Source organism: Mus pahari, chromosome 1 (assembly GCF_900095145.1).
Source record: "Mus pahari chromosome 1, PAHARI_EIJ_v1.1, whole genome shotgun sequence".
NCBI lineage: Eukaryota > Metazoa > Chordata > Mammalia > Rodentia > Muridae > Mus > Mus pahari.
The window spans coordinates 166,307,142-166,330,819 of record NC_034590.1 but is presented as its reverse complement, the minus strand read 5'-3'; the positions used below and the strand labels follow the sequence as shown (position 1 = coordinate 166,330,819).

General features: G+C 46.1%; 1 protein-coding gene across 1 annotated transcript in view; it reads left to right on the top strand.

The window, feature by feature from the left end:
- Positions 1-23,678, top strand: part of LOC110334709 (guanylate cyclase 2G) — a 40,884-nt gene that overhangs the window by 14,092 nt on the left and 3,114 nt on the right. The window contains exons 10-18 of the mRNA XM_021216562.1: positions 2,440-2,523; positions 3,274-3,378; positions 3,804-3,875; positions 8,896-9,064; positions 11,132-11,287; positions 16,277-16,454; positions 18,693-18,833; positions 20,436-20,628; positions 23,425-23,599. Of these exons, the coding sequence (XP_021072221.1) occupies positions 2,440-2,523; positions 3,274-3,378; positions 3,804-3,875; positions 8,896-9,064; positions 11,132-11,287; positions 16,277-16,454; positions 18,693-18,833; positions 20,436-20,628; positions 23,425-23,599 (1,273 nt within the window). The remainder of the gene's footprint in view (positions 1-2,439; positions 2,524-3,273; positions 3,379-3,803; positions 3,876-8,895; positions 9,065-11,131; positions 11,288-16,276; positions 16,455-18,692; positions 18,834-20,435; positions 20,629-23,424; positions 23,600-23,678) is intronic.

Below are 23,678 nucleotides of genomic sequence, written 5' to 3'. Positions count from 1 at the left end.
ATCAGGAAAGCCCATACAAATACTACATGTTACCTAAAAGATAACCTAAGAAAGGTTTCTGAACTGAAGAGTCCGGGTCAGCAGGTGCAGCCTGAGTTTCTGCAGTTCTGAAAAGCTCCCCTGAGATTCCCAGTGATTCAGTCAGGCTTAGAACTTCCAGCAGAACCTTCTGTGGTGATGGCGATATCCCACAGCTATGGCAGCCACTAGCTGCTGGTGATCCAACGCTAGCTTCTCTAGAGATGCTGAATGTTAAAGGTAATTAATTTAACTTTAAATAGCTAGGGGACTGCTGAGATGACTCAGGAAAGTTCTCAAAATAAAACAACAAGAGGGACAGGGAGTGGCAGCCTGTGATCCGACTGCCTAGAGAGGTAGAGACTAGCTAGCATACAGCCAGTCCAGATGAATTGGTGAGCTTCTGGTTCAGTAAGAGACCCTGTCTCAAAAATAAGCTGGAGACCAATAGAAGACATCCAACACTGACCTTTGACACCATACGCATGCACAGCTTTACACACACACACACACACACACACACACACACACATACACAATTTAAATAGTCTCATGTGGCTAGTGGCAACTTTAATAGGCTGTGTGGTCTTACAGTGTGGGTTTCTTTATCCCAGGACTTTAATTGCCTTGTGGGCATCGATACATCTGCAGTGTAAAAGTTCAGGCATCACCCTTCCCCCGCCCCTCCTATCCATTCTCAGGGGGCCGTATATGCCCCAGACCACATGCTTAGTCATTCTTTAAAGTTTCAACTACCTCTAGGGAAAGTTAAATAGGTCCTGGGAAATGGAGGCAGAAAGTGTCAAGCAATCACTGGTCCTTGCTCTCAAGTGTGGTTTCAGTCTCTGGCCATGTGTCCTGCCCACTCTGCCTTGCTCACCCCGAGACAGGGACGTTCTCATCCTTCAGGTTTCAGCATCATTTCTTCTGAGAACCGTTTCCTCAGTCTCACAGACATCCCTTCCTCCATGGAAATCCTGTCTCTATCCCAAAGTCCTCCCCGTTGCTTTCACACCAACAGTGGTAGATCTAAGTCTGCCGATTAGCTAGCTCATCTGCACCTTGCCTTCCCTGTGTGCAAACCGTATCCTTTCCTCGAGCCAGCTCCTACGTCATTGTTACATGTTTTCGTGGTTAGGTATTGAATGACTCTCAAAGCATTAGACCCTAGAGGTAACAAATGTGGGGTATGTCATTGAGCAGAGGCTTTGTGTGCCAATGATTGCTTTTCCAATACCATGCCTTTTAACTGATCTCATCCTTGCCCAAACCATGCAAATTTGTTGGTGGTGTCCCCTGACACTTTGCAGGGAGAGAAGTGGAGTCTGGGAGAACTCCACAATCAAACTGTCACAATGGACTTGGACTGGGCACCTGACTCCAGACTTAGGACTTGAACCCACTACATTCTTGAAGGATAAACATAGAAGAGAGAGAGTTTGATCTTGGAGTTAGATATTCGGATTCTGCCTGTACCACTGTGGACAAGCTAGCTAACCTCAGCAATCCTATCCAGGGCTGGGCTAGCCATGGCTGCCTAGCAGGGCTGTGATGATGGTTGGAGGAGACCTTACTCCTGAATGCTAGAGTCCAGGACCTACCACAGTGTCACCATGTGGGTTGCCTGCTCAGTGAGAGCAGAATTCTGTCCCCATAGTGGTGCTCTCCTCAGTTCTCCCACTTGACCTTTCTCACCCTTTATGAGCGGTGACGTTTATGGATCATCCTGAGTTAAGGACATCCTACTTTGGGGTTGGAGAGAACGTTCCGTGGCGAAGAGCACTGGTTGCTCTTCCAGAGGACCTAGGTTCAGTTCCTAGCACACCTATGTCAGCTCACCACCACCTGTAACTCTCACCCCAGGGGAATCTGATGTTCCCTTCTGTTCTCAGGCACTGCATACACATGGTACACAGACAGGCAAACCACCCACACATTTGAAATACTGAAAAGGAAAAAAAAAAAAGAACTTTCTATGTGTGTTTCTGCGTGCGCACAAACAATTTGGACTGGGTTCGTACTGAAGAGTTTGAACATCCTGAAAGAATAGGGCTGCGAAAGGAAAATGAATGATGCCCTGTCGATTCACGCTGATCAGAGCACTCGCGTTTTAATAATCGGACTTGCTCAAGTACAAGGAAGGATTCCCAGCCTGCCCTGAGTCCCTTAGAAGCTGCTGCGGAGGTCCGATCGTGAGCGGAGATGAGCATCTGGTAGGCGGGTCTGAGCGATAGTGGGCAGAGATGACGTGGGTGGGTCCAAGGATCGAGGTGGTCTGACGGCGCTGCATTCTGGGAGATCTGGGGAGGTCTTCTCAGTAGCAATTCTGTGCGCCTGTAGGGGGCGCAATATAATGTTTAGAGGGAGAGTGATTAGTGGAGGTGGGAGACCCCAACATTTCTACTTTGTCTCCAATTTCAGGGAAATCGGGTAGCCCTCTGCTATATTGGCGACGAAGCAGAAGCCTGGGTTAAGAAGCCAACTGTGCTGCGGGAAGTCTGGCTGGTAAGGGTCCCCTCTGCCCTGCTGCCTCTCTGTTCTCATTGTGAGGAGCAGCCTCTGACCCAAAGGCTCAATAGTGTTTTTCCAGCTTGGACCATTACACTTTCTCTGCTACAGAGGCTCCCGACTCAGACTCTTGGCCCTTTGTCAGTGGTGATGTTTCTGGATCATCCTGAGTTAAGCACATTCCACTCTGAGATTGAAGAGAAGAGCAATGGTTCTCTGTGGTGAAGAGCAATGGTTGCTCTTCCAGAGGACCTAGGTTCTGGCTCTCACCTAACTCTACCTGTCCCCTTAGCTTTCCCTGACCTTAATTCTGGCCCTTCATCCTCTGTCTCAGACTGCTGCCTGCTTCCTTTTGAACTTGGACCTTGGGGGAGGGTATGACACTTTGCTTTGTGTCAGTGACCCAGGGTCACACACCGGCATCAACAGCCACAGCTAGGGAATCGATGCGGGATCTGTCTGTGATGACAAGGTTTAGTGACGACCAGTAGCTTGGATTAGACTTTGCCAGTCTGGTTTTTGCCAGTCTGGTTTGCTTTCTAGACTCCCTGGGTTTTCCAGCTGTGCCATTTACCAGTTGTATCACTGCAGCGGGCTACGCCACCTTTCAGGCATCTGTTCCTTTGCCTGTAAAACGGAAGGAATTCTTTATTCGCAGCATGTTAGGAATTAGTTCAACGTGGGCAAAGCATACAGTAGCTCCCTAGGTGAAGGCGTCTGTAATGATATTGCCACCGTTGTTTCCAGATGTGTGAACTAAAGCATGAAAACATCGTCCCCTTCTTTGGTGTTTGTACAGAACCACCTAACATCTGCATCGTTACACAGTACTGCAAAAAAGGAAGTCTCAAAGTAAGCAGAGATATTAAACCTGAGGTTGTGATTCATTAGATGGTGCTTTCTCCCATTCATCCGTGCGTGGTTCCTTTCTGTCTCATAGAGAGATCTGAATTCCCTTGGGCTGCTTCCTGGGATCAAGGTAGAGTGAGGTTTCCTCTGCTCTGGGTGGAAACTATATGAACTTGATTTCTTCTAAATTAACCCTCCTCTAGACCGTTAGTCTCATGTCGGACGAAAGAGTGTTAATAAGAATTCAGAACCATCTCCTTTCCCCATACCCTGCCTGTGAAGATTTCCACTTAGGTACCACAGCTCCACCTCACATTAGTTCTACCCAAAAATACATGTAGGAAGCTCACTGTGTGTGGGCTCACTGTGTGTCGGCTCACTGTGTGTCAGCTCAAGTCCGGGTGATGTTTGGAATAACTGTTTTCTAGGATGTTATGAGGAACTCCGATCATGAGATGGATTGGATATTCAAGCTCTCCTTTGCGCATGACATAGTCAATGTGAGTATAGCATTGTACAGATCCAGGTATTTTTGAGTCACCCTCTATGGTGGTTCATCTCTTTTTGGCTCTCTTGAAGCTCTTTAGGTATAGTGACCTCGATCACTTCAATTCAGTCAGATGTTCCCTGGTTTTCTCATTTTCTAATCACACGTAAACATGGAGCAGGAAAAGTGCTTTACTCTAAAGATGGAATGAGTCCCATTAGGGAAGCACAGGATATTTAGACTTTGTGGAGAACTTCTTATCCCAGGGCAAATTGAATTACCTGGCCACAATGAGGATGTGCCCTTCTTCTCTCTAGCCATTGAGTCCTTCCTCAGAGACTGAGAATCACTACCACGAAGCTAAAAAGGGGGCGGGGCAGGGATATGAGGGGGTATGAAAGCAAGAACAGACTTTTCTTGCTTTTTTTTTTTTAATTAGCACAGGATTTTATGGTGATTGTAATTAAGAGGAAAATGATTATAATCACTGTTACAGAATACACACACATCATGAGGATACCATTATGCAGAAGGCACTTACCACTATTTTGTTTTATTGACTTACTGAATTCTTACAACAGAATAAAAGATACATATGCTGCTCTTGTTTTACAGACAGGAGACAGAACACTCATATAGCTTGCCTCAAGTCTCATAGCTACTGAGCAGAGCCAATAGGATTCAAGTCCAGGCATGTCCTGCACCCCATTATGTAGCATGAAGAACTAGAGATTTCCACTATGTCTCATAACAGGGAAGAGCCAGTCTCCTAAGTAGGTGCCCATCAAGGTATGGCAAGGAACACTCAGAGGAGGATGGAGAGAGATCCAGGTCTTCCATGAAGGCAGGGAGTACGCAGAGCGTGGGTGGCTAGATTCAAAAGCCTAAGATGAGTCACTGTAGGAGTACAGATGGTGGGGAGGGATGGGAAAGGCAGGTACTTAGTTGGGAAGATGAGCTATGGAGTCTGCCGCATCTAACAAATATGATCTAGCAACTCGAGGCTGATCTCCTCAAGCAGGATTAGCGAGCAGCTGTCCTTTGTTTGCTGTGTGGACTCTTGCTATTTAAAAGGAGCAAGAAAAGCTTTTGGAAGGAGATCCTAGTGAGGAAGGTACTTCAGCTAACCCGTGGTAGCAGCTGCCTGCCTATGCAACCAGCAGCCAGCACTGCCCTCACCAATAAACAAACCCCTTATAGGGGTCCCTGCTGGGTGCTGGGTGGGTCACACATGAAGCCTAAGCCTGTCTTTCTGGAGACTGTGGCACAGATTGAATGAGTGGCCTGGTTAGCCTATGACTCTCTGCCTGTTCATGTGAGCGGACTGGGTGTTGGCTTCAAAATCTTTCTTCCTTAAAGGTTTTTCTGCCCTGTGCTCCCAAGGCACTGATTTGGCCTGGCGAGAGTCTGGCTTCCCAGGCTCCAGTAAAAAGCTGGCATCTTGTTGCCAAGCAAGGTGGACAAACACAATCTTCTCCATGATTATGTATCCAAGGGCAACCCTGGTAAACCGTTGTTATTATCACCGTAGACCTTGAATGCCCATCTGTCAAAAGTTTATTTTACTCCGGCACTTCTTGAAGACAGACAGGACTGTAAAGACTGTCACATGCCAATCTCAAAAACAAGCCTTTCTCTGATGTCTATTTTACCAGCACTTTCTCTATATTAGGCACGAGAGAGAGAGAGAGAGAGAGAGAGAGAGAGAGAGAGAGAGAGAGAGCACAAGTAACCTACAGAGTTAGGGGTTGAGTGTTTACTTTGTATTTGATTGGAGTCAAAAGAGTATAGAGGACATAGAGGAGTGGGGCTCATCTTCCTGTCCTCTGGGAGCCCAAAGCAATGGGACGAGCCTTCATTTCTAACTAAAGCAAGCCTTGATGAGGTTTAAATAAGGGACAGTTTGTTACAGACATTGACTTAGAGATTTAAGTCCCAACGCTGTTACATACTGATCACATGACCTTCACCACCCTGAGACTCAGAAATAAAGATCATATCAGACCCCATCTTCCAAAGCTGATCTGAGAGCTAAAGTACACGAAGCGCTTAGCAATGTGGCTCCCTTGTAACAGATACGGAGTCGATGTTAATTTCTTACTACTAAACGTTATTATTAGTACTCATTAATAACTTTAGTATGGCTATTAAAAACTACACTCTCACTAATATCTCCCCAAAATTCTATGGAATAACTCTGTACTATCTGAATATGGTCCCACAAGGCACATGTGCTGATAATGAACACTGGAAATGGAGCGGCTCCAACTTGAGGTTTGTCTCAAGTATGAAAGAAATCCACATTTACTTTGAGGGCTTTTTGTATTTTGTATTTTTGTATTTTGGGGTAAGATTTTTAAATGCACCAAATTAAATTCACAGCATTACTAAAATTATTTTTACTTGTTTAGCTTTTCTTAAGATGGCTGCTGAAAAAAAATTAAAAACATACATGTGACTTGCACTGTGTTTTGATCCGATGCTGGTCTTTCTAACCAGTAGTATTTACTCTGACTTCAAGAGGGTTAAACTGAGGCCTAGTCAGCTCCTGACCGGACTGGTAAGTGTCAGACTGGCGTTGTTGCTAGTTTGTCTTTAAAGCCTGTGCTTTCTCTCCTGCTTCCTGCTAAGCACCAGAGAACACAAACAGGAGAGAGCCAGGTGTAAGAGCCCCGGGGAACCTTCCAGAACTTTCCAGTAGAGCAAGTGGTACAGGCCACAGGCAGGTGGTACTAAGAGTATGCTGCCTGGCTCATGAGTCATGAAGACATTCAGAGTTCAGTTTGTTCTCTGACAGTACCCGCCATCATACTGCTTCATTAGGGTGGAAAATAAAAACACACCCATGCATGCAATCCCGTGGAGACAACGGCGTTCCCAGAACTGCAGCGGTCCCTAAGCTTGCTCATTTTATATGTGCAATGAGCTCCACTAAAGTCCCAGCTCTTAAATGCTGTTTGATTACTGTGAGATAAAGAAAGGGACCCTGTGTAACACTGGACAAGTCTCTTGCCTGAGGTGGGACCGACGAAGGCAAGAGCAAAACCTTGCATGTCTCCGTGACGTGTCACACAGAGGTGTCTGCAAGGCCAGGGAGAGCTGTGGATCGGGTTCAGATCTCACCAGACTGCACACTTTGGCCTTAGCTCGTTAGTGTGAATTTACCATCTTAACAAGGGTGCCGTGGGGATAAAGGAACCCCATCTCCTGATGTAGGGGCGGCGTTAGTGGTAGCCCTCTCTCCTGGCCATTTACTCATTGCTTTCCATAGCGGTCCACATTTCCAACGCAATGCTGGCCCTAGGGTTCGCGCTGAAGCAAGCTTGTTGTTATCTAAAGAGGATTAAGTTTAGGAATCCTAAACCTTTAAGAATGATCCCCTCAGATCCTCATTGCTGTGTCATCAGTGCCTCCGGAGCCAGCCTGCCTGACAACCCTCCCCTTCCCAGCAGTTTCTGAGCCTAGAGGAATCTAGTTTGTTCTTGTGCAAGGGTGTTGGAGGAATGTGGTCCCCCCTTTCCTCTCCCCACTTCCCTTTAACCATGCAGGACAGGGAACTGGGTAGTTCTAGAGAAGTGAGGGGGCTCTGAAGCCTGTGAAGCCTGGGGGTGTCTAGCCCAGCTCCGTGCGCCATCTACTTGTGAACGCTGAAACTACAATGACTGAGAAGAGGAACGAGGCTTAGAAAGAAGGATGTGCGCATGAATGCTTATTGCTGTTTACTTGTTCACAAATCAATATCACGCACAGCCACCGTCATGCATGCGAAGCCTATGTGCACGCGAATACTTGCGGCTATTTGTTCACAAATCAATACCACAGTGGGGGGCACCATCTGTCTGCCTGTCATGGCTTTCTTGCCCAGAAGAGGGCGCTGGAGCTGGTCAAGGTCATGAGTTGGAATTTGACCTCAGAGCGCCCAGCCTATCTCCATCACTGCATCCAGGCTGCCTGGCGCGCTGATTGATCTCCCTCTGTTTGCCCAATTGTGAGAGGAGGCTACCCCCATTCAGGAAGGTCACGTGAGTTTGGTGTAGTGAGGGGCTTTTATTGCTTCTGGTATTCACAGGTTGACACCAGTTTCCCCGAGACAGGTGGGAGGGGCCCACAATACCCAGGCTACCAGAGGTTCACCCCTCAGTGTTGACCTTGTGCCTAGACAGACTCAGCTTGTTGCTTTTCTGTCCACAGTTCCAAAAATGAAAATAACCAGAGCTTTGACAGCATTACACAAAAAACCAAACTAAAACCAAAACAACAACAATAACAACAACAACCCAAACCCGAGAGTTCAGAAATGCTGAGTCTGCGTTATTTCTGAACAAGGAAGGGTTTTTGCCCCGGCCTTTCCCCTTGACCTTCCTCTTACAACTCCACGTCTGCCTTAGGAAATTACAAACGCCAAGATCCCCTTTTCCAACCATGCCTCAGATATGATAGCTTAAAAAAAAGTTATTCCTTCCTCCCACCTACCTTCCTAAAATAAACATTCTGTCTCGGTCCCAGACGCTCCATTAGCCCCTCCCACCCATGGAAAGGCCCCAGTGCTCTGGAAAAAACCCATCTTCCCTCCCCCGGCTGGCTGTGTGTTTTCCTGCCTTTTTATAGCCTGTAAACATCTTCCACGTTAAGCACCGTCTCCGCCATTCTGAGCCTACTTCCTTCTGGACCCTAAATACACAAGCTCGGCTTGAGGCATATGTATGGACTCTGCTACTAACACAGGCTCCTAGATCTGAAGCCCAGGCATTATGTGTTTGTTTTGTAACTAGCAAATTTTCCTCTGCCTAGTGGTAGAGCTGAGATTTGAACTCAGGTTCCCGACAACGAGGATATTCTAATTTATAGCTGTGCCTGCCTTCTTGGTTTCTTACTAAGTAGTCATAAGTAGTTTTCTCCTATTTCTGCCTAAGTCGGCTTCACAGACAAGGAGCTGGTGGCTTTTCTAGAACAAGCACGGGTATGGTGTGTCTGTGCACTGCTTTGAGCAGCGTCCTCTGGGTCTGTCTCATATGCTCTCGTTACTCCTGCAGGGCATGCTGTTCCTCCACGGGAGCCCACTGAGGTCTCACGGCAACCTGAAACCTTCCAACTGCCTGGTAGATAGTCATATGCAGCTGAAGCTGTCAGGATTTGGGTTGTGGGAATTCAAGCACGGCAGCACCTGGAGGATCTACAACCAGGAGGCCATAGACCATTCAGGTAGCCATTGGCAGAGCTGAGATCCGCTTGCTGTGGGCTAAATGGTCAGAGGGTTTCTTGTCTGTCTTTGGTTCGTGATACTGATTTGTGTGGGAACCCATGGGTAGTTTTTTCTTCCCAGCTGAAAAAACAGCATTGTTTAGTTCATACATAGAAGGTGAGGGAATAAATCACCGGGTGGTGGCATGAATCTGTGGTATAAGGCAGTGGTTCTCAACCGGTGTGTTGTGACACCTTTGGCAAACCTCCATCTTCAAAAATATTTACATTATGATTCATAACAGTAGCAAAATTGCAGTTATGAAATAGTAATGAAAATAATTTTACAGTTGGGGGGTCACCACAGCATGAGGAACTGTATTAAAGTTTGCAGCATTGGGAAGGTTGACAACTGCTGGTTTAAGGTCTGTGTTAGGAGGCAAGTTGTCACTTAATCTGGCCACTAAAGCCACGATTGCTCTTCTCTTTTGTCCTCTATGCTCCTTCTTGTTTTCATTCCGTGTTCTCAGTATAGACGTTGAGATCTGCCAGGCTATCCTACTTAGGGCCACCATTGCTCTGATGAAATGCCATGACCAATAGCAACTTGGGGACAAAAGGGTTTATTTGGTTTACACTTCTGCATCACTGTTCATTATCAAAGGCAGTCAGGATAGGAACTCAAATGGGGCAGGAGCTGATGCTGAACCCACAGAGGAGTGTTGCTTACTGGATTGCTCCCCATGACTTGCTCAGTGCACTTTCTTATAGGAGTCAGGACTGCCAGCCTAGGGGTGGCCCCACCTATAAAGCGATGTGCCCTCCACCATCAACTGTTAATTAAGAAAATGCTCTATAGCCAAATCTTTCTTTTCATGTCTTTCTTTTTTTAATTGGATATTTTATTTATTTATATTTCAAATGTTATTCCTTTTCCCCATTCCCCCTCCCCAGAAACTCCCTATCCCATCCCCCCTCCTCCTGCTTCTATGAGGGTGTTCCCACCTACCCACCCCCACCTCTCTACCCTTGCATTCCCCTACGCTGGGGCATTGAGCCTTCACGGGACCAAGGGCCTCTTCTCCCATTGATGCCCAACAAGGTCATCCTCTGCTACATATGTGGCTGGAGCCATGTGTCCCTCCATGTGTACTCTTTGGTTGGTGGCTCAGTCTCTAGGAGCTCTGGGGGGTCTGGTTAGTTGAAATTGTTGTTCTTCCTATGGGGTTGCAAACCCCTTCAGCTCCTTCAGTTCTTTCTCTAACACCTCCATTGGGGACCCTGTGATCAAGCCAATGGTTGGCTGTGAGCATCTGCCTCTGTATATGTCAGGCTCTGACAGAGCCTCTCAGGAGACAGCTATATCAGGCTCCTGTCAGCATGCACTTTTTGGCATCCACAATAGTGCCTGTGTTTGGTGATTGTATATGGGATGGATCCCCTCTATAGCCAAATCTTATGGAGGTGTTTTCTCTATTGAGGTTTCCTCCTTTTGGATAACTCTAACCTGGGTCAAGCTGACATAAAACTAGCCAGCACACTGTTTTTAAAGCCAGCTGAGACCAGGAGTGTGCTGTCTCTCAGGCCAGATCTTAACTTATTTTTCATGACTCCCTTTCACTAAAAAAATACATACATACATACACACACACACATATATATGTATTATATATATATATATATATAATACATATATATGTATTTGTGAATATATATATGTATTTGTATATATATGCATATATATACACATATTTGACTCCAGGTGTGTAATTATGCTCATCAAACAAACAAAAGAAACATTTACTGATTAAAAAATATATAGAAATGCATTTTGACCAATTATTAGATTTACATATAAGTTTATCATTTAGTAAATAGAAACAGCTGTTGTACTACGGTAAACTATGAATTTGTTTGGAGCATCCTCCTTGGATATTTTCTCCGCAGTCCTTATGGACATTGCAAGCTTTCCCAGGCAGACTCTCTCACAAGCTCAATCTCTCAGGATGCTCTGCCCCCATGTACCTCTGCCAGCATGGAAGGGGTTAGAGGTAACTTTGTTTCAAAGTGGTACCCATTGTCTTGCAGAGCTCTACTGGACAGCCCCGGAGCTGCTGCGGCTTCCAGAGAGGCCCTGGTCTGGCACCCCTCAGGGAGACGTTTACAGCTTTGCCATTCTCCTGAGAGACTTGATCCACCAGCAGGCCTATGGGCCCTTTGAGGACCTCGAGGCAGCTCCAGAGGGTAAAGCTGGAGTATGCTGCTTCGGGGCTAAGGGGCTTGTGTGTGGGAATGGGGTGGAGGGACAGACGTAGGGGGAAAGAAATAAGAGATTATGAGGGTGGCAACACACACGCATGCGCGCGCACACACACACACACACACACACACACACACACACATGCATGCACACACTCACTCTAAACTGTGAAGAAAAAAAAACAATAAAAAAAAAAAAGCTAGGTTTTTAGACTGTCAGCTTCTGATGAAGCCAGAAGCTTCTGAGAATATCGGGGGTTTCTTCTAAATCAGACGCCAGGGTTTCCTTTGCTGAGAAGACGCACTATGACCAAGGCAACCCTTACAAGGGACAACATTTAATTGGGGTTGGCCTCAGGTTTAGAGGTTTGGGCCTTATGATCATGGAAGAAGCATGGCAGAGTCCAGGCAAACGTGGTGCTGGAGGAGGAGCTGAGAGTTCTACATCATTCTCTGAAGCAAAGAGGAGAAGACTGGCTTCCAGGGAGCTAGGAGGAGGGTCTCAAAGCCCACTACCTCGGGGACACACCTCCTCTAGGGTCACTCCCTGGGCCAAACATTTAAACCACCACACGCCAGTTTCTACACTGAAACTGGAATTTCTATTTACAGTGTCTATATTTTAATTCCTTAAATCTATTCTGATACAATTCCTTAAAAGTGTACATTAAGTACCTGTGTTTTACACTCCCAAACTAAAGCTATTTAAAGTAAAAACTTTAGAGCTAAAGGAAACGCAAGATCTAGCCAGGAACTCCTGAATTTGGAACCAAGCCAATGCACACGCCCCCGCCCACTTCCCTGCCTCCCCTGCCCCAGTTCCCCAGCTGAGTTCAGGTAGAAATCACCTTCAGTTCTGGAGCCTGACTCCCGTTTGAACTTGGCCACTCCATTTTGAGACACTGTAACAACTGCAGGCTGGTCACATGGGTCTGCATGTGACCACAATAGCTAGGAAGAATAGAGTATGTGCTAACCCTGGTCCCTATGCATAGCAGCCCAATGGTTCTCAAGCTCTAGTGGGTGCTGGAATAACCTAGAGGCTTGCTAAAATACAGAATTGCTGCTCTCCCTTCTTTGGCTCAGGTTTCTGGCTCAGTGGGTCTGCAGTGAGGTCTGAGACTATACACTTCCATTAGAGACTCTGCTAAGGCACATTTGAGAAGAACTGGACTTGGTCTCATTATCTTTGGGCCGGCAGCTAAAGTAGCACCGGAAACTTAATAAAGTACTGTTTCAAGCCTCTCTGCAAACCTGTTCTCCTGGAAATATGGGAACAGGCAGACCAGGAAGTGTTTACCCAGCCTCCCCCACCCCAGGCCAGTGCCTGGTCTATTTGCCAAAGAGAAAGAATAAGTGCTTGCTTCAACGTAGCTAATGCACTGCAGAAATGATTGCATGGAAATGTCAGGTGCGAGTTGCTAGCTTACAAGTCCACATCCCAGAGGTAGTCTCAGGGTTCATTATCATCTGACGGACTCTCAGGGAAGTCCTTAGAGCGAAATCCAGGGCAGCAGAAAGCAGCAGCACCTTCCATCTCTGCTTCCGAGGTCGTTGTCATCCTCCGTGTTTGAGTTTTACTTTGGATGCAAACCACGATTGTTGAAAAGGACATTTTTAAAGGAGCTGTTTCAGAATGTATTCTAGGCATTCAAATGTACACTCCAAGACAAAGCTCACACACAAATTTTGTTTTGGTTTAGACAGAATCTTACCACTGTGTCACTTTGACTGGCCTGGAACTCTGTGTAGACAAGGCTGCCCTCCAACTTGAAGTGATCCTCCTGCCTCAGCTTCCTCAGGTCTGGGATTTCAAGAGGGCAACCCAAACCCAGCTACATCTAGTTTGTAATCATAGTTTGTGCTATATTAGGCCATACTTTAGGTTGCCTTAGTTTCTTTTGTCTCAGCATCCTTCTTGGGTGTCACATTGTGTTTAGTTTCTGTCTTATGGGTCATTAGCACAATCCCTCTGGCCCCACTTATGACCTTGACATTTTTGAGGAGTACTGGTCGGATTTGTTTGACATGTGTACGATCTGTCTATACACTTGCATGTGTTTGCCTGCGTATTTGTGCATGTGTGTGTATGTGTGTGAGGGGGTGCACATGCTTGTATATGCTTGTGTGGAAGCCCGAGGTTGCTGTCTACAGCTCTCCAATTTATACATCATGGCAGGGTCTCTCACAGAAGCCAGAGTTTGCCTTTATGGCTATCCAGGCTACGGAGCTTGATGGGGAAAGCCCCATCACTATTTTGGAAGTGCTGGTATTATAGGCCACCACACCCCTCAGGCATTGACACAGATCCTGGGGATTCGTGGCAAACACTGGGAGCCATCTCCCCAGCCTCTGGTCAGATACTGTGCAGGTCGCTTCTCATTTGAAACATCTGATCGTTCCTTTTTTTCATGGCTGTCCTGGGGTCGTGTGTGCTGGGGACAAGCTTGTTGATGTAAATTGTCACTTTTGTGACACTGCCTGTTCTTAATGATGCAACTGTGAACACAACTGTCCAAGTGGAGGCTGATTTTGGTGGTCTGTGAGAGAGGTAGTCTTTGTTGATGTCTCTGTTGTAGACTTCTTGATTTTGTCCTTCCATGTTGGAAGGAAGTCAGTATGCGTAGGCCATATTAAATCAAGAATTGCTATAGATAGTATACAGAATCCCCTGTGAGATCTCTCTGCTTGATTCCTGTTATCTGTGCCGTCAGTTGTTAATATCTATCCATACAGACTCAAGGAAAATTTCTTCTTAATGTTGTGGCTCATATGGTTCTGTTTCTGGCTGCCCAACTTCAGTTGGTGGCATGGTCTTTGGACACATAACTATACTGTATTTTGTTTCACTTTTGTTTTTCTACTTTCTGGTGCTATAGACTCCTAAGGCTTTTTTTTTTTTTTTTCACAACCCTGCTCAGCACTATACACCCCCACTCAGTACTACATTCCTCTACTCATTACTACATACCCCACTCAGTACTACATACCCCACTCAGTACTACACACCCCCTACACAGTACTACACACCCCCTGTTTAGTATTACATATCTCTAATCAGCACTACACTGTCCTGCTCAGTATTATACACCCCCACTCAGTACTACATACCTTTATACAGTACTACACACCCCTACTCAGCCTGCACACCCTTACACAGTACTACATGCCCCCACTCAGTCTATACACCCCCTGCCTAGTACTACACATCCCACTCAGTAGTACCCTCCCACTCAGTACTATATCCTCCTACTCAATACTACATACCCCTGCTCAGTATTATACACCCCCACTCAGTACTACCCACCCTCCCGCTCAGTACTACACACCCCCTTGCTCAGTATTACATACCCCCACTTAGTACTACACACCCCCACTTAGTACTACACACCCCCACTCAGTACTACATACCCCTGCCCAGTACTAGATACCCCCACTCAGTACTACACCTCCCCACTCAGTACTACACACCCCTACACAGTACTATACACCCCTACACTGTACTACACACCCCTACTCAGTACAAGAAGCAGGCCATTCTCTAAGCAGCCCTGGCTTCTTTCTTTAGGTAGTGACACCAGGATAGTACATATGCTTTTTCTACTCGAGTATTGTTATTTCTACTTCCTCGTTGTTAGGTGGGAAAATAGATGTGTATAATAACCCATACTTGAACATAGAAGGTACAGGCATGCATCTGCATCTCTGTTAAGCTTAGTATGAGTTCATAGTGACATGGCCACTTGATCTCATCACCGTCTATTGCTCTCCGTCTTAACCATCAATGCAGCATTTCTCACAGAACTGAGTCAGTCTCTCAACGAGACCTCGGAGAAGTAACTGCAACATAGGGAACATAGTATCTATGAACGGCAGAATTGCCAGTAGCTCCTTTTGTCTTCTTGCCTTATTTCAGGCATTGTGGAGTCTCCCCTCTTTCTCCTGCCCTAGTTTTAGCAAAGTCACATAAGCACCGTTAGACTCTTTCCTTTTGTCCTGAATCCCATTTCCAGCTTCTCTCCCATGTCCTGATTTACTTTTTTTTTTTGGTTTTTCGAGACAGGGTTTCTCTGTATAGCCCTGGCTGTCCTGGAACTCACTTTGTAGACCAGGCTGGCCTCGAACTCAGAAATCCACCTGCTTCTGCCTCCTGAGTGCTGGGATTAAAGGCGTGCAAGCAATGTTTTTCTATTTCTTAAATGTAACTGTACTATGAGCTTCCTTAGGTGTTACCACACAGTGTCTGTATACCCATCATTACACTGTCAAACAGAACATTTACCTACTCCCTTTCCACTGACCTACTCAACCATCTCCAAAACTTTCAGCCATATCAAGACTAGAATTTGGTTTTCTCTACTTCATTACCAGCTCACGCACACACACACACACACACACAAACGCACACACTCTTTCAGAGCTCTCTTTGCTCAGTAGCGTGCATTTGTTGTTCGTTTATATTCTGTAACATAGTATTTTTATATAAAATATGTATGCATTACTTTAAAAATATTTCCTTTTTTGAAAGGTGGGAATAAAATCCTTAACAAATGCTGTTAGAAGCTGACAGAGAAGGGAAAGGAAGCAAGTTTACAAAGCTGGACAGACAGGGAGACAGTAGCCTTTATTCATTAAAATCACTTTTATGAAGCGTGGGATATAAAGTTGCATGAAGCACACTTTGGAGACTTGGCACCACATTCCTCTCGATTTGTGAGACCACTCAGAAAGGGTCTGTTTTAAAGTGCCTCAGTCTGGAAACTGATGGGTCAGAGGTCATGTCTACATTTCCACTAGACTCTTTAATTTTCTAGAAGGATCTAGAATATCTATGCACATCTAGATCATCCTGAAATTCAAGTATATTGCTTATTTTGACTTTGCTTTTAAGCTGGAGGATGCCATCACCATTTAGACAGTTGTGACCTGAGGGGTCAGACTAGCTTGTTTCTCCAAACCCCTAATGGGTTTCAGAAATCATCACCCGCATCAAAGACCCCCGGGCACCCATTCCGCTTCGGCCGTCCCTGTTGGAGGATAAAGGTGATGGAAGGATTGTGGCCCTAGTAAGGGAGTGCTGGGCTGAATCTCCAGAGCAAAGACCCATCTTCCCTTCCATCAAGAAGACATTACGAGAAGCCAGTCCCAGAGGGTAAGTTAAATGTGCAGTAGATTCTTCCTTCTCCCATGTAGACATTGGGAATTGAAAACAAAAATCACGTCTCCTATTCAACCTCCAAAACTCTCAGCCACACCCAGACTATAATTTTGCTTTTCTAGACCTAATTATCAGATCATGCACACACACCCCCTTTCACACCAGCTCCCTTTACTTAGATCATGCACACACACCCCTTTCACGCCAGCTCCCTTTACTTAGATCATGCACACACACCCCTTTCACACCAGCTCCCTTTAGTAGGATGTACTCAGTGTCTGTATGACTCTCCCACCCCCTTCCCTTCTGTTCCATTCCTTTCCTTCCCTGCCTCCTTCTCTCTCCTCTCGTGGCTCTTACCCATCTTCCCCCTCCTCTCTCTTCCTCTCCTGTCATCATGTTTTCACTTAATGTCCACCATATGCAAAGTTCTACATGATGGCTCAGGTGAGGTGCTTGAGTCTTTGATCTATTTTGTGAATGAGGAACCGACATTAGCAATGCCATGGACCCATTTAGACATCTCTCATCAGTCAAGGCTTTTTCCCAGGTCATTTTGACACTGCCTTAGTATATTTTTCAAATTCTTATTCTAAGGATCATAACTAATAATTTGGTGTTGGACTATATGATAAAAGTCATTTACCGACTTGAGATTATCACTGATTTGTTTTCTTCTACAGAGCTGAGAGTCAAATCCAGGGCCTTGTGTGTGCCCGGCAAGGGCTTACCACTGAGCTAACCCAACCTTGTAGTTGGTTATTGAGCCTACCTCTCAAATCCCCTCTCCAATACCAGCTTCTTACACATCAGGCTGATAGCATCACCTAAAACAGTATTTATCTATGTGTACTCGTGTCAGTAGATGTCAGACGTTGGTGTCAGACTCCTGGAAACTGGAGTTACAGGCAGTTGTAAGCTGCCTTTTTGGATGCTGGCAACCAAGTAGAAAGTACTATTTTTTTTTATTTCAGCAAATACTTTTAATTAGAATTGTATGCAGGAAAAGAGTGGGATCATAGATATAATGGGATTTTAGATTATTCTTTAATAGCATTAGAGAGTACTATTACCACCCCCACAATACCCATAATAGTATTTTTTTTTTTTTTTTTTTTTTTTTTTTTTGGAGACACATTCTTACTATGTAGCTCTGTCTGGCTTGGAACTCTCTAGGATCTCCCTATGTAGACCAAGCTTGTCCTAAACTCATGGAAGCGTTGTCTGCTTTTACCTCCCCAGTGATGGCATTAAAGGTGTGTGTCACCACTCCTGAACTGGATGCTATAATATTTAATACGTATTAAATGTTTAATTTTAGCTTGAGGAGGCAGCTAAATTAATTATTACACGCAACCTTTCTTTCCAGAGGTCCTGAGTTCAATACCCACCAACCAAGTGGTGGCTCACAACCGTCTAATGGCATCTGATGCCCTCTTCTGGTGTGTCTGAAGAGAGCTACAGTGTACTCATAAAATAAATAAATAATCATTTAAAAAAATTAAAAGAAAACTGTTAACTTGGCATGGTTAACATAACAAGTCTTTGTTCTTCTCCAGGTTACAACAGTTTCTTAATTGGTGATTTTTATATTATTTTAATGTACATGAAATATCGGTACTAATGGTATAAAATATAGTGTTTCAAAATATGCATACTTTGCCAACTAACATAATGTATCTTGGATTGGTAGATATGTCCTTGACTTTTTACTCAGACAATATGATCCCAACATTCAGACAAACATATTTCCTATCTGAGTCTTTTAGTCTTCTCATCTAAAAGGTGGGCAATGTAAGCAACTTCCTGGGGGCATTTCTGGAATGCAGTCCCACGGACTCTAAACACGATCCATGTTGGGCAATCTGAGAAATGCCCCAGTTTGCAGTCTGTACCTTCTGGCTTGGTTGTGACCATGGCAAGGAGCATGCTGGGAAGTGAAGATGAGTCACCCGAGTCCACTGTCGCATGTCTGCTGACCGCAAGACTCACCCCTAGGCAATTCATACACATTTGCGCCCAGAAATCCTAAGGAAACCGCACACAAGGTACATTTCTCAGAGGAGTAAACTGAGGCCCAGAGGAACAAAGGGCGCAGCTTCAGCTCAGGGCCGGGGACTCACACACCCTAAGGCAAGAAATGTCTCTCTGGGGTATGTATTTAGGAGTTGTGTATTCACTGTGGTCCGATGGTTCCTGGGAGAGCATGCTAACACTTGCATTCTTCTTAAGCAGAGTGAGCATCCTGGATAGCATGATGGGGAAGCTGGAAATGTACGCCAGTCACCTGGAGGAAGTGGTGGAGGAGCGGACCCGCCAGCTGGTGGCAGAGAAAAGAAAGATGGAGAAACTCCTGTCTACCATGTTGCCAAGGTATTCAGGAGCAATGGTGGGCATGCCAAAAACAACCCGAGGAAGATAAGCTGCCCTGTCTTCGTGTCTTCGAGCAGGAGAAATATTTCTGTTGCATGTAATAATTAAAAAATAATCAATCCTTTCTACCGCCGGCTACTCTCTGGGCACGGTGGTCTCCTTGCCCCATTCCCGCTGTTCACTCCTGCGGTTCACTCCAGCGGTTCATTCCCGTGGTTCATTCCCGTGGTTTGCACGCCCGAATTCTCAGTCATCCAAACACTGTGGCTAGCTGTCACAAATCTCTGCAACCTAGTAAAACTCTAGAGGCTTGTAATTTATCAGTCAGATTTATATCAGTAAATTCTCAACCCACAAAATGCCCAGACAATGAGCTCAGAACCAATTAATGCTGATACAAGATGCCCACCTAGACTGGACAAATTGTCCTGTATTAATTCATCCTTTCTATGATATTCATAGCTACCTATGATCTTCTCTGTCCTTCTGTCTTCTCTGTCCCTCTCTGTCCCATTTCTAAAACTCTCAGCCCACCTTCTTTTCCCTCTGCCCAATCACAGGCTTCTAGCCTTATCTTTGCCTGCTCTTATCTGCATATCAACAGCAATGCACATTGTAACCAGCGGCAGTGTAGAATGGATTAAAAAAAAAAAAACCGCAACATATCTCCATTGTTCTTTTTCTAAGACTATCAAGCTTTGTCCAAGCAGGGAGAGAAGTGGGGGAGGGGGGAGAGATGGAGGGAAGGATTGAGGAAGGAATATATATATATATATATATGAATATATATATTCATATATATTATAAATGAATGTATTTATGTATGTACGTATGTATGTGCAAAAGTTGGCAAGTCGATTCACCTTGTTAATGAAAATACAGGCAAACTTCCCCAAACCACAGAAAATGCAAGTGTGGTTTATGTGGAAAGTGGTGAATGCAGTCACATGATATAGCCACTAGATGGGAGGCTAGCTTCATGTCTTGCCACTAACGCACACTCTGTATTTGCCTCTGAAACCTTTGACTAGTTCAATATGTGCCTGTGGCATCAACTGAAAAAAAAAAAAAAGCTTCAACTTTGTCTCTTTTTCCACCTATGCATCCTCTGAACTCAGGATCGAAGCATTTACTTTTGAAATGCTTGTACAATTGCACGTCACCCGAAGAGTGGAAGCAGGGAATATTTATTTATTTATTTTCTGTATTTATTTTGAGATAGGACCTCAATATGTAACCCTGGCTGTCCTGGAGCTGACTGTGTTGACAAGTTTGTCTTTGAACTCACAGAGATCCACCTGCCTCGGTCTCCTGAGAACTGAGATTAATGGTCCATACCTTTCTAGAAAGCAGTGGGCTATGACCTGTCCCTGATTTCCACCCTCTCCTGCAGGTTATAGCCACCACTTAAAAATCTCTGTAAAGAAAATGCCAAATGAATAAATGCGTGTCACTAAGTCCCTCTATATGGCAAATTTAATAAGTAAAAACCTAGCCCACCGAAGCCAAAGGGGCTGCAGAAGGGTTGGCTCTGCCAAGAGCCTTGGGAGCGGAAGCAAGCGTGAGTTTGTTAAGACCTATCTACCCTTTCTCTGATTTCAGCTTCGTTGGAGAACAGCTAATAGCTGGAAAGTCTGTAGAACCAGAACATTTTGAGTCTGTTACCATCTTCTTCTCTGACATCGTGGGGTTCACAAAGCTGTGTTCTCTCAGCTCCCCCCTGCAAGTGGTGAAGCTTCTCAATGACCTGTACAGCTTGTTTGACCACACGATCCAGAGCCATGATGTATACAAGGTGAGCCAGGGTGCCCTGGGCTGGGATGTGCATAGACTCCCCATCCACTGTCTCCAGGCTGAGGACAGACCACCTCTCATCTCGTCTCAATCCATGGCAGAACCCCGATGTTTGGTTTCTGTCCATCTTCTCGGGAAGGGCCTTGATGAGTCACACATGCACACGCTTGCCCAGAGTCACTGGGTGGCGGCCGCAGATGACTCAGTCAGTAAAGTGGTTGTCTCGCAAGCTGGAAGACTTGAATTTGATCATCAGAATCCATGTAGAAATAAGCAGGGCTTTGTGATGCTTAATTCTCAGTCCCCGGAGGCAGAGTGAGGCAGATGGCTGGGATCTGACAGTTAAGCATCTTCATCGGTGAGTTCCAGGCCAGGGAGAGACTCTGCCTCAAAACCCAAGGTGCGCAGTGGCTAAGGAGTGACAACCGAGGTTTCCTCTGTCCTCCACGCTCGCGTCGCATTGCTATGAATATCCATTCTCCGCCCATTATCTTAATCTCACAGAAAAGATGTTTGAAAGAAGGCAGTGGCCAGTCCTGAGATTGTGTCTTTCAGATCCTGGGACGCTCAAAGCTGCTACCTTTAGATCCTCGGTGGATCTCATTTTTGTTGTTATGACCCAGGCTAAGTGGGAGATGGCAGATATGGCCTGTACGGTGTCACTCAAAGGGGCATATAGACATGGTCTCCCAGAGTGAGAAGGAGATGGAACAGTGTAAGGTTGTGGTGTCCCATGTCTGCTCTACCCCAGGGCTCAGTTGCTCAGGGAGGCAGGATTCAGGCAGTTGACCATCCTTACCCCACACTGTCACTGGGTGGGCGCTGGGCCATTGGGAAGCCCCAGGACACTGCTCCAGGGGAGGGGGGTAGGGAAGCTCAGTCTGGGGGTCCCAGGCCTGCAATGAGGCCAGGGGCCAGTTAGCTTTCAGGCTCTTGGACATCTAGGCACTGTTGGGAGCTTCGGAAGAGCTGAGAGTGGAGTGGGGCCCATGGGCTGGATCTAGCCCAGGGCTAAGGGGGAGGGGAAAGAGGGACTCAGGGTGGTCCAACAGTGAGAGTTCTTGGCTTGATGGCAGCTGCACTCTTGAGCTTGTCTTGATCGTGACTGGGAGCATAGAGGGGCCTTCTACAGGAGATTAGATGGTAGCTCTATAGGCGAAAGCCTTCTCCATGGCTCCTCACAGTAGATCCTGATGAAAAGAGGTAGTCCATGATTTTAAGACATTTATTGTCATGGTGGAAAGTGAATGAGTAAGACTGTACCCACTTCTCAGGATGGGCCAGAGGTTAAATACCTTTGGCAGGGAGGAATGTGGGAAGGAGAGCTTATTGACTAAGCCCTTCAGGCCTTTAGGTACCTCATTAAAATGGGCATCTGTCTTGAGCCCACATGACCACAGGTCACGTCCTCTACCTGTGAAGGGGCTTGGGGTGTTGCCCTTATGTGACTGATGACCACAAATCTGCAGGGGAGGGCGGTGCTGCGGCTAGTGACAGGCCTGGTGTGTGGGAACAGGCAAAATGCCTACCATCCCTTCAAGATCTCCTGGGTTTCGAGCCTTAGCTCAACAGGGAACCAAGCTGCCTTTCAAGGTCCCACAGAGGAAAAGTGGTGATGATGCGACTTTGCGTGTGTAGTGATGCTGTGCTGCTCCCTGGGTTGTAAGACCTCTTTGTGGGGAGGGTCAGACCATGGTTAGGGGAGTAGTATGTGTCCTGGGTGCCTCTACATACCTTCTAGGTAGCCTCAACCGTTCCCAACTGTACACAACTTACTCATGACCCCATGCCTCTCCCTCTCCCTATGCCTTGGGGCTGACAAGATTTGGAAGATAGTGGGGCTGTGTCCCTGAGTGACAGACACTCAGTGGGCATCCCCTAGTATTCTCCACAAATGACAAGTTTTCAAGGGTGAAAGGATGGCACAGCGTGCCTTTAAGAGCTCATCTCCACTCCTGTTCTGCCTAGGACAGTGTCCCCTGGAACTTTTCTCTCAGCTTTCTCTCTCCCAGGGGCACGTGGCATGGGTGGCTATCACATCTGGTTTGTATATATGAAGGTCGTTCTCAGGAAAGAAAAAGTTGTCTTGAGCCAAGTTAGACTTGTTGAGTAATGGACAACACTTTGTAATTTTGGGGTCAGAAGAAGATAAATGTTGCCATGGGCAGTATTCCCTCTGCCCGACTAATATAGTGCCTTTCCATATCATCTTTGGGTTCTATTAGATACAACTGTATCTGCAAAAGCTTGAAGTCTTGGGCTTCTAGGCACCAGTTACTTCTATTGGCAGTGAGGACTCTGGTTTTATTAAAAGAGCTGGTGCAGAGGAGCACAGGTCAGTGACACAAATATCTACACGTGTGTGAGTGAATTAATTAAACATTATGTAAGCATTTCTATGTCCTTGTGTGGCATGAAGACATTTTGGGTTGGCTAACATGGACTCCACTTGAGGGATCCACGTGATTCTTCAGGATTTCCCTAACTTATATGTAGCTGCTTGTCTAACTGGTTCTGACCTTGGACAAGGGAAATATGGCACCAGGGTTATCAGGTCTCAGAGGTGCAAACAATATCTGTGGGGAGAAGGAATATTTGTGGAGGAACCTGAGCAAGAACAGACATGTGAGGAAATGCTGGATTTGGATGGAATAGAGATCAGCGAGTGTCAAGCTTTGGAGTACGAGGCTCAGGAGAGGGGCTGAGAAGAGGGGTCCTCTTGTCTAACCCCCATCTCCTCCTTTGCCTAGTGCCTCCCTCACAGAAACCTAAGTGTGCTGTGTTGTACTGTTTGCAGGTTGAAACCATTGGAGATGCCTACATGGTGGCAAGTGGGCTTCCCATCCGAAATGGAGCTCAGCACGCCCATGAGATTGCCACCATGGCTCTGCACTTACTCAGTGTCACCACCCACTTCCAGATCGGGCACATGCCTGAGGAGAGACTCAAGCTCCGGATAGGCCTCCACACAGGTAGACAGAACTGGTGGCAGGTGACCACACGTGGCTTTGGGCTTGGGCCCTATCTGAGGCTTACAGGAACACAGTCATT